This window comes from Podarcis gaigeae (genome assembly GCF_964106915.1).
Source record: "Podarcis gaigeae genome assembly, chromosome: 1".
In the NCBI taxonomy this organism is placed as follows: Eukaryota; Metazoa; Chordata; class Lepidosauria; order Squamata; family Lacertidae; genus Podarcis; species Podarcis gaigeae.
Genome location: NC_139678.1, coordinates 83,738,389 through 83,747,978, shown reverse-complemented (window position 1 = coordinate 83,747,978; position 9,590 = coordinate 83,738,389). Strand labels below are relative to the sequence as shown.

Here is a 9,590-nt window from a genome sequence, read left to right as displayed (position 1 = left end):
TGCCATATGCGTGCACAGAAGCGGTGCTTCTGGTTGCGGAATTTTTGGGGTCTACACGGACCCCCGAAACAAATTAAATTCATAACCAGAGGGTCCACTGTAAACAGTTAATGATCACCTGAGCAATATATGATTTACTGACAGTCCCTGTCATGCTGTTCAAATGATCCGTAAAACTGATCTTGAGTATTAACGTGCTTATGCGTGGGTATGAAGGTTGGACTCAGAAGAGGGTTCAGTCATTGGCTTAATCATTCTGTAACAAGTCTAACAGACCTACAGGGCTTATTTAAATAGTTCTGTTGTCAATTACAATTAGTGAACCATTGGGGAGGGTATTGGTAGGGCTTGGGATTGAAGTAAGCTGGTTTTCCCTCCATGGCTGCAAAACTTCCAGCAACTTGCATCTCTGATAAAGATACATTTCTCTTCCACCAGCTAGAATTGGCAGCTAGAATTGTTTCCATAACGTGTTGGAAAGCAAATCTGATACTGACACTCTAAGCATATGTCAAATTTTAAATAAATCCACTTCGGGCTAGCCAGGGGGAAAAACTGTACTTGTACCAGGTTTGAAGATTGTTTGAATATTGTTGTGCTGCCTTTTTGTCTTGGAGAAATAATTCATTCTTATGTCTGTAGGATGTATCTAAGATATTTTGTGAGGAAATATATTTCGATAAATTGGATGGACTTGAACTTACATATTGACATAGAATGACTTATCTTAGATATTTTGTTTGGTAAATGTATATAAATAAGCTGGTTGGCCATGATGAGAACAGGATGCTGGACTTGATTGACCCGATCCAGCAGGCTCTTATGTTCTAGTTTCTATGTGAAGCATAATTAAACTAGATATCTTTATTGATCTTCCAATTTCTGGAGGGATAAATTTTAAAATGTGGTAAAGGTGAATAATGAGAGAATTCTTATATTTATTAGGAACGGTCTACAGAGAGTAAACTAAATGGGAAAAACAATTGGAGAGAAAAACAATGCATCCAAGCCATGAGGATTTCTCTGCAATTTGTTTTATCACTAATGGAGAATGGAAAAAATATGCAGTATAATTTTTCATTAAAGCACCAGTTCTCACTCTTGTTCTTTTCTTTGTAAGTTGCTTTGGGTTGCCCTATGTAAGATAAAGTGACTAACAAATTGAGTAAATAATAATAATAATTTCCAATTTAAGGAAACATAAAAATAATAAAAGACTCCTGTATGTAAGTGTTGTTCGGTGAAACAGTCACTACATTTATCTGTAGAAATGAACTCCTGCTCCAGGCTGTACCCCTAAGTCCAAGCTTTTTAAATGAACCAGAATTTTACCCACAACCTGCACTCACGTTTGAAACACAGTTCCAGACCCAAATCTTGGCACAGGATCTTAAAATACTCATACATTCTACTGCAACCAATAGAACACTTTTTTGAAGCCTAGCAGCATGGAAGAAATTTTCAGTAGGTTGCAGCTAGTGTGCGTGTTTGTATGGAGTTAACCCTCCCCAGTTGTGACTCCTGAACTCATCCTTCTCTTAATGCAGTTGATTTTGAAAGAAGCCAAGAGAAGCTTCCTCATCTCTGAAAGCTGTTACTCAGGTCTGCTTCCAGTCTTAGGAACCATAACTATGGTTTAAAGTTATGTGTGAACCAGTTCACTGTGTATTCTGCATTAATTTATCAGTATTTGCCACTGTTGAAAAACCGGTCAAACATATTTGGCAATTTAAACTGTTGTTTAGGCACAGCAGTTTGCAAAGCTATGCATTCTTCTGTTTTCCAATCAACTTTGTATTTTATTATTCTGCTCAAAAGTTGTATGCCATGCACAACAATATATTGAGCAAAATTTGCAATGGGTAAACTAAAGTTCCCAGGATTATTGGGATGTGTGAATAGGCTTTAAATGTTGGTGTGTGTACACAGCCTGAAATTAGGGATTTATTTTCAACACAGGTGCAACAAGGCACAGCTCCTGAGCTTATAGGAGTGCTCAGTGCTCATGATAGACCAAAAACATGGTCTTATAAGAGCTACTGATGCTCCACCATGCTTTCAGCTACGCTGTTGTGGTCTTCCTGTTGGTAAAAGCAGATTAGGAATGAGAAACCAAAGCTGAACACCCAGCTACTGTGTGTCTCTTCTCCAGCTTGGTCTGTCTAAGGGGGGCTTTGCTTTGGGGCACGAGTGATGGTAGTGTTATGTATATGTTATACTAAATGGTTCATTCACTCCACAGAATTATTTCTTGGGTTGCAGCCGCAGGCCCAGTGGGATGTAATTCAGATGATACAGAATAATCGGCTGATTCTCCGAATGAAAGATCCCTAGTAATGTTACAATGCTTTACAAGGTATTTACCCTCTTTACGTGAGGCAAGTGAATGAATGATTAAATGGATGTGATGCTTTAGTAAATAATAATATCTGCAGTATTGGGCAGGGGGCGACAGGCAACTCAACCAGCATTTGCGTCACTGATATATGTCTGTCTCAAATGCATTGTATGTGTTTGATGAAACTGGGCACCGTGTGGGAGAGATAAATATGACGAGCCCTGCCTACAGGTGCCTCTGTAGGTATGCTTAGATCGTGATGGCATCCAAACAAGATATATTTGTGTCCAAAGTGTTGTCTCAAAGAGACTGAAAAAAGAGTCTTATGATTGACTTAAAAGAGACAGAAGGGAAAATGTGTTTTAGACTAACTGAATATCCATCAGGACTAACTTTAACCTTAATTCTTATCGGATATGAAAAGTAGCCGCAATAGCTGCTTTGCTATGTATTTCAATTTAATTTTAAATATGTCTAGAACAGGCTTCTAAATGCTTTATGTATTATTTCTTAAATTTGTATACCCACCCTTCTTCCATAGATCTCAGGGCGTCTCACAACATAAAAAACTACATAAAAACACAAAATACATAATAAAAGCAAGAACAAACAAACAAAACACAAACACACAAACCAACCCCCCCCCCCCAAAGTATTGGAAAAGCTAATATTTCACTATTATATCATTAGACCATTGCTTGGCTGGTTGACCATTCTTGATATATGGCTTAAGGTGCCTTATGTGAAATATTTTTTAAAACCAATATGTTTAAGAGACGGACAGCAAACTCCAGGATTGGGGTAGTGATGGGTTTGTTTCTTTTTCATTCAGAGAAGGGGAATAATGAGAGAATTCTTATATTTATTAGGAAAGGTCTATAGAGAGTAAACTAAATGTAAAAAACAATTGGAGAAAAAAACTTTGCATCCAACCCATGAGGATTCTCTGAATTTTTTCTCTCTTTTTTGCAATTTTTGAATGCAATTTCTTTTTTCATTAATGGAGAATGGTAAAAAAAAAATGCAGTATAATTTTTCATTAAAGCACTAGTTCTCACTCTTGTTCTTTTCTTTTTAAGTTGCTTTGGGTTGCCCTGTGTAAGATAAAGTGACTAAGAAATTCAGAAATAATAATAATAATAATAATTATTATTATTATTATTATTTAAGGAAACATAAAAATAATAAAAGACACCTGTATGCTGTTTGTAATTGTTGTTCTGTGAAACAGTCACTATATTTTTCTGTAGAAATGAACTCCTGCTCCAGGCTGTACCCCTAAGTCCAAGATTTTTAAATGAACTAGAATTTGACCCAGAACCCGCATTCACGTTTGAAACACAAATTCCAAATCTTGGCACAGGATCTTAAAATCCTCACACCTTCCACTGCAACCAATAGACACTTTTTTGAAGCCTAGCAGCATGGAGAAAATTTTCAATAGGTTGCAGCTAACGTGTGTGGGTGGGGTGGGCTGAGGTGGGGTTAACGCTTCCCAGTTGTGACTCCTGAACTCATCCTTCTCATAATGCAATTGATTTTGAAAGAAGCCAAGAGAAGCTTCCTTATCTCTGAAAGCTGTCCCAGTGGGATGTGATCTGGATGATCCAGATTAATTGGCCGATTCTCCGAATGAAAAAGAGGCGAGTCCGCTTCCATAGAACGGGAGGTTCAGCTGAAGCTTCTGCCGGCTGCAAGCCTCTCCCACCAGGTGGTGCTGAAGGAGATCGCGGAGGAGCAGGGATCGAGGGAGCTATAAGGGAGAGGACCGCTGCTGCTGGAAGCTGCTCTCTAGTTCAGTGATTTTGGGAAAAACTGTCTCCAGGTAAAGCATTTATTTTCTGCTCCATTTCCCCACTCCTTGCCCAAACAGCGGCTAAGCTAGCGCAGCAGGCAAGTTGCTATGGCGGCGTTTCCTCGTTTGGACGCCCCGCTCCTTTCTTGGTCCGTCTCCGGATCAGCGTTTTGGCCCGGACATGCCCCGTGCCTTACTATTAACCGGCAGGCGTCTCGTTGCTACCTCTGGCGGTTCTGTGGCTTCTGCTCCTCTGATCGCGGCAAAATCTCTCGAGCAAAAGGAAGAGAGCGCATAGATGCGGGACTGGGGGATGGAGTGCGGGGAGCGAGGAAACAGCCGGGAGAATAGCGGGGTCCCGAAGAGCAAGAGGCGCCACCTGCGACGCCTTAACCCGCCGTCCTTCCCCGGATCGGCCGCCAGGGGCGCTTCCTCTGCTGCCGCCGCCTTGAACGCAAAGCGAAAGCAGCGCTGCCATTGGCCGATCCGTGCAAAAACAACAAGCGGCTGCTCCGGGGAGACCCAGAGCGACTCCGGGGGGGAATCGAAAGCCGTTCGTGCCAGCAGCTCCCACCCCGCAGTCCTCGCATCGCCCCCAAGAGACATTGGGGGGGGGGAGCACGGACAGCCCCCGGCTCCTAGTAAGGACGCAGCTGCTTCTTGAGATCTCGCGGAGCCGTTTTTCCGGGGTGACAGGAGGAGAAAGACTCTCCTACCCTTCCGCGTTTGGGCATTAGGGGAGGGAACTCGAGGGGGCGTCTCGAAAAGGCTGCGGGGGGGGGGGGGCGTCTGGAAAGGAAGGGTCCAAAAACTGGAACGTGGCTGCTATAGAAGGAACGTGAGGGTGATGTATCTATTTGTTCAGAGGGGTGAGGGGGAGGGATCGTTTTGATCCCCAGGCCTCTTGGATTCTTGGGTGTGGGGGAGAGTAACCAGTGGTTAGAGCAGGAACCGGGGAGTCTGTTCTCGAGGTCTGGATGAGGAGAGGGCCGAATCGTGCATTGCTTTGATGGCTGCAGGAGGAAGCAGAGTCCAAGATGGGGACCACAAGAGATTCTGTCGCACTTCCTGACAGAGGAATAGCCTCCCGCTCAGGGAAGGGATTTTGCCCTGCCTTGGAGTCGGACTGAGAATTTTTCAGTGTCAACACACAGTCCTGGAAAATGCAAATGCATTTATAAAGAGTGTAGGGTCTCTGACCATGCACAGAATATACTTCTCCTTTACATAAACTTAGGCTCTTTAATGTGTTTGGAGGCAAAGAACTTCCATATGGGAGAAGGCCACCAGCTTGGAGAGTCCAGACACCTTTTTGCGGGGTTTTTCTCCCAGAAATAAAGTCGTTTTGACTGGTAGCTGGTGTTAGGACAGTAGATTTGGAGATTGAAGGTCCTAGTCAGCAGCTTGTCTAACAGTCTCTGCTTCTCCTCAGCTCCTTGTTTAGAGCAGCCTGTTAATGCTCCGTGAGCATTGCCCCATGGAATCATGGGCAGGAAACGGCTAATCACAGACTCCTTCCAAGTGGTGAAGAAGAGGAAAAGAGACAGTAAGGAAACAAAGAAGGCTCAGAGTCCGCTGCACGGTGAGTATTGCTAGGAAGGGATGCTTGAATTTCAGCAGCACCTGGTGCGACACAAAAATTCAGCACCCCTCACCTCTCTCACTTCATTCTAAATCATACTTTCAGCATTCCCTGCAGCACCCCCAAGGCTCCATGCCCAGTGCAACTGATTTGGTCGTGCTCCCGTAAATCCTTTTTCTTCTTTGGCGATCTCCCGTAGCCGAGTAAGATTGTCTTCCAAGAACACAATCTTAACAGTGAGTCCGTAAGCGATTGTGAGGCCAGTTCTGGATCCACACAGTGGAAACATAGGTTTCTAGGTGGGAGTTGATCATGGTGAGGGTTTGCCAAATGTGTCTTCCTCTTATTGTGTTTTTCCCTTTCATCCTGAGTTCAAGCACCTTCAAAGTTCATGACACCTTTGGTAAAGGCTGTTCTCCAAGTGGAGCACTCACAGGCCAGTGTTTCCCAATTGTCAGTTTTTATACGTTTTTAAAAATTTGCCTTGAGGGAGTCTTTAAACCTCTTTTGTTGATCACCAGCATTACGTTTTCCATTTTAAGTTCGGAATAGAGTAGTTGCTTTGGAAGACGATAATCAGGCATCCGCACATAACCAGTCCAACATAGTTGATGCTGAAGAATCATTGCTTCAACACTGGTGATCTTTGCTTCTTCCAGTACACCGGCATTAGTTCACCTGTCTTCCCAAGTGATGTGTAAAAATTTTCGGAGACACCATTACCATTTGCCGATCGCCATGGGAGTTTTATGGGTTTGGGTTTGGTATGGGTTTTTGGAAGATGCTTGTGTGTGAATTTGTTTCATGTGTGTAGATCAGTGCACGCTTCGCAGGAAGGCTCTGTCTTATCTGCTGCAGCCTTCATCCGCCTTCACAGCTGATGTAACATGCCACTTGTTATCTGCCACCTGCTCTGTTGTTGATGACTTCTTGGATCATTCTTTGTCTAGCTCTTCCCCTTTGACCTTGCCACCTTAGGTGACCCTGTTGGGAGTACGAGACTCCCGACGGCTTCGCTCACAAGGGTCATAGGCATGTGCAAGCCCACTCACCACAAGGTGACACCTCTGTTACCAATAGGTAGATAATCTGAATGAGGGGAAAGGGTGAAAATCCAGCAGCTTTAGGTGGGGAGTAGATGGATGCCCTTTGGAGTGGCCCTTGAGCTTTGCAATACATCAGTTCTTGCAAACTCTTTCCCTGCACGCTCTTGCTTTGGTCGTCTCCTAGGTTGTTTGTTGGATCTGCACATAACTCAATACCACGGTTATGCAAGTGAGGGTTAATCAGTAATAGGCTTGCCACTTGCTTAGCTAGCAAGTTGCTATAGTACAGTGGTGATGAACTGTTGCACAGGATTGCTGTGAAAGTGAAGTATTTGAAAAATCATTTAGCAGGAAGTAAAATTATATGAAACATATACTCCCAAAAAGCTGGGAACCCTCCACAGAAGAGCATTCTCAATGAGCAATGGATTAATTATGTTAGTGTTGTGTCCTTCAGTCAGCACATGTTGTGTGTGTTCATATTTACATGAGATTGAAGTGTGGGTGAAGAGATGCTAAAAAAACACAGGCAGAGTTACACGGGTTGTAGAGCAAACCAGAGATAACTAATGTAATGGGGTTGGCTAAAGAATTATGTTAACCCTTTCCTGCACACTCATTTCATACAAGGGCTCTCCATAATGCAGTGATGATCATCCATTTCTCTCTGATCAGATGCAGTGACAGTCCAGGAAGTCCAAGATGCTGCACATCCAGACCAGCTGGAGACACTAAAGCAATTTGACCTCAGCTGGCAGTACGGCCCCTGTACAGGTAAGAACTTCCAATCATGCTGCTACTACAACTGAGCCAAAGTACACATCACTACAATGAAAGCATAGGTTTTCCCTGCCTCCCTCCATGCACAATTATAGATATACCTCCATGGGGCAGGGACCAGTCTCCCTATGCTCTGTTAAAGTGTTACGTTATAATTAGTGGCAGCATACCAGGTAAGGGGACTCCTAGTTAATTCTCAAGTCCATCTAGTGGCAATAGACTTGCAAGGAAGATGGTTGAAGATCGCTGGTGTTGAAGAGGCCACTTTGAGAGACCTTTTTTCCCGACAGGGAAAGTTTTTAATATGTGACATTTTAGTGTATCTTTCATCTTTGTTGGAAGCCGCCCAGAGTGGCTGGGGAGACCCAGCCAGATGGGCGGGGTACAAATAATATATTATTATTATTATTATTATTATTATTATTATTATTATTATTATTACTGATAGGAATCACCCGTTTGCAACGCTGGGAGAGGGCAGAGTTACTGGGTCTCAACCCCCCTGCTATGGTGCGGGAATTGCTAGAGAAGCACAACAAGGACCCTCTGGTTACATACAGGTTAGTATAGAAGAGCTGCTCTGTCCTTCTCAGGCACTGGGTGGAAGCATCTATTCTAGGGTAATGAGATCTATCTGGAAGAGGAAGACTATTGAGGTTGGGCTTGGTGGTGCAAGGCCATGGCAGTGCTAAGCAGGTCACATGATAATTTGGCTAAGCTCTGGGCATCTTTTATTCACAACTGTATGAATGAGGAGTACTGTATCGCAAGAGGTAATACACAAAATGAACTGGGCAAATGGAAGTATGAGCTTAGCAAAGGTCAAGTATAAAATCCATAACTCACCTATCAGGGATTAGAATAGGAAAGGGATCAGTTGCCAAGAACAAGTTCTCCTTTATTTGCAGCTTCTGTCAGGGTGTTTGGCAGACTGTCCTGGCCATTTCATGGTTGGAAGTCCTAGTGGCCAAGATTGTCATGAAGCAGAGGCGCTTACGAAGTTGACATTTGGCAGTCAGCTTGCATGTTGTGTGAGAACCTTACAGAAGAATGAGATTTTTGCTTCACCTTTGCTGTACTTCCAACCCACATCATTTACTACGACTCCATTTGAAGCACTGAGCACTGAAGCCTTAGTATGTATTTACAGTTTACTTGCTTTAGGAAGCACCGAATAGCTTACATGGGGCTTCCTTGTCTCACATCCAGACATGACTTTGGCCCATCATTCTTATGCTCACTAGAGTCTCTGAAAGCAGCTCAGGGCCCAACTTTAAGGGGGCAACAAAAATTTTAAAGGGTTAAAAAGGCTTACATGTAAGAAATGTGGACACGCTCAGTAGCAGGTATTCCCACTTATCCTTTCCCCCACTTCCTTCCTATGTATTCCTTTTCCTACTCGCCACCTTCTCTCTGGCCAATAATTTCCTAGAATTGAAAGCTGAGAGCTGTGGCCTCCCCACAGATCATTTGCTTACTGACTGTAAAACATGTACAATTGCTGCTGTTGTGCTGCCCATGCCTGCTGTTTGGCACAGTAGGTGGAGGAGGCATGTAAGATGCAAAGTCAGGATTCTTTCAGACAGTAACCATGTTCCATATGCTTCCATTGCAGCCTGTGGCATGGATATTGCCTCTGAGAGGAAAATGTGATGGTATCTCAGCCTGAGAAGTCCCTGAGTTTTGACATTATTGGATAACTCCTTCATTCGTATCGTGGAGATTCTGTGCTTGGACGTAACAGCCCTAAAAAGATGCCAAGGTCTACTAGCTGGTCTCCACTTATGGGTTCTGGCCCTAATCAAAGCTTCTTAGGGAGTACTTAGATGGCTGAGGTCAAATGAAGGTGAGGATTGATTTGGATCAATATGCTGTGCTGGGGAACAGAATCCCCAAAACTGGGTGACTAGTTCTTGGAAGCCAAGCTTAGTATGGCACTGCATCCTGTTTATTTTACTGTTGTGTGCTCTTTGCAAACTTGCTTGGTTTGTTGAATTGGCTTTCAAGTTAATTGACTGAGAAATAAAACACTTGCACATCTAACAGCTA

The 9,590-nt window shown here is 43.5% G+C and overlaps 1 protein-coding gene across 2 annotated transcripts; it reads left to right on the top strand.

Annotated features, from left to right (window-relative positions):
* The first annotated feature begins 3,930 nt into the window (after window positions 1-3,930).
* On the top strand, window positions 3,931-9,584 carry POLD4 (DNA polymerase delta 4, accessory subunit). Of its 2 annotated transcripts, XM_083702168.1 has the most exons (5): window positions 3,931-4,163; window positions 5,566-5,715; window positions 7,437-7,535; window positions 7,990-8,101; window positions 9,157-9,584. In XM_083702168.1, exons 2-5 carry the CDS (start codon window positions 5,619-5,621, stop codon window positions 9,179-9,181), a joined length of 333 nt encoding a protein of 110 aa, XP_083558294.1. In that variant the 5' UTR covers window positions 3,931-4,163; window positions 5,566-5,618; the 3' UTR covers window positions 9,182-9,584. The 2 variants fall into 2 exon arrangements, with proteins under 2 accessions (XP_083558294.1, XP_083558295.1); XM_083702169.1 differs by lacking the exon at window positions 7,990-8,101 and having other exon boundaries at window positions 4,031-4,163.
* Window positions 9,585-9,590: the final 6 nt, after the last annotated feature.

Bases quoted from the DNA above. Each gene is read 5' to 3' on its own strand.
- POLD4 (XM_083702168.1), top strand. From the start codon at position 5,619: ATGGGCAGGAAACGGCTAATCACAGACTCCTTCCAAGTGGTGAAGAAG. The intron at 5,716-7,436 runs GTGAGTATTGCT...CTCTCTGATCAG, and splicing joins GGCTCAGAGTCCGCTGCACG to ATGCAGTGACAGTCCAGGAA. The intron at 7,536-7,989 runs GTAAGAACTTCC...TATTACTGATAG, and splicing joins GCAGTACGGCCCCTGTACAG to GAATCACCCGTTTGCAACGC.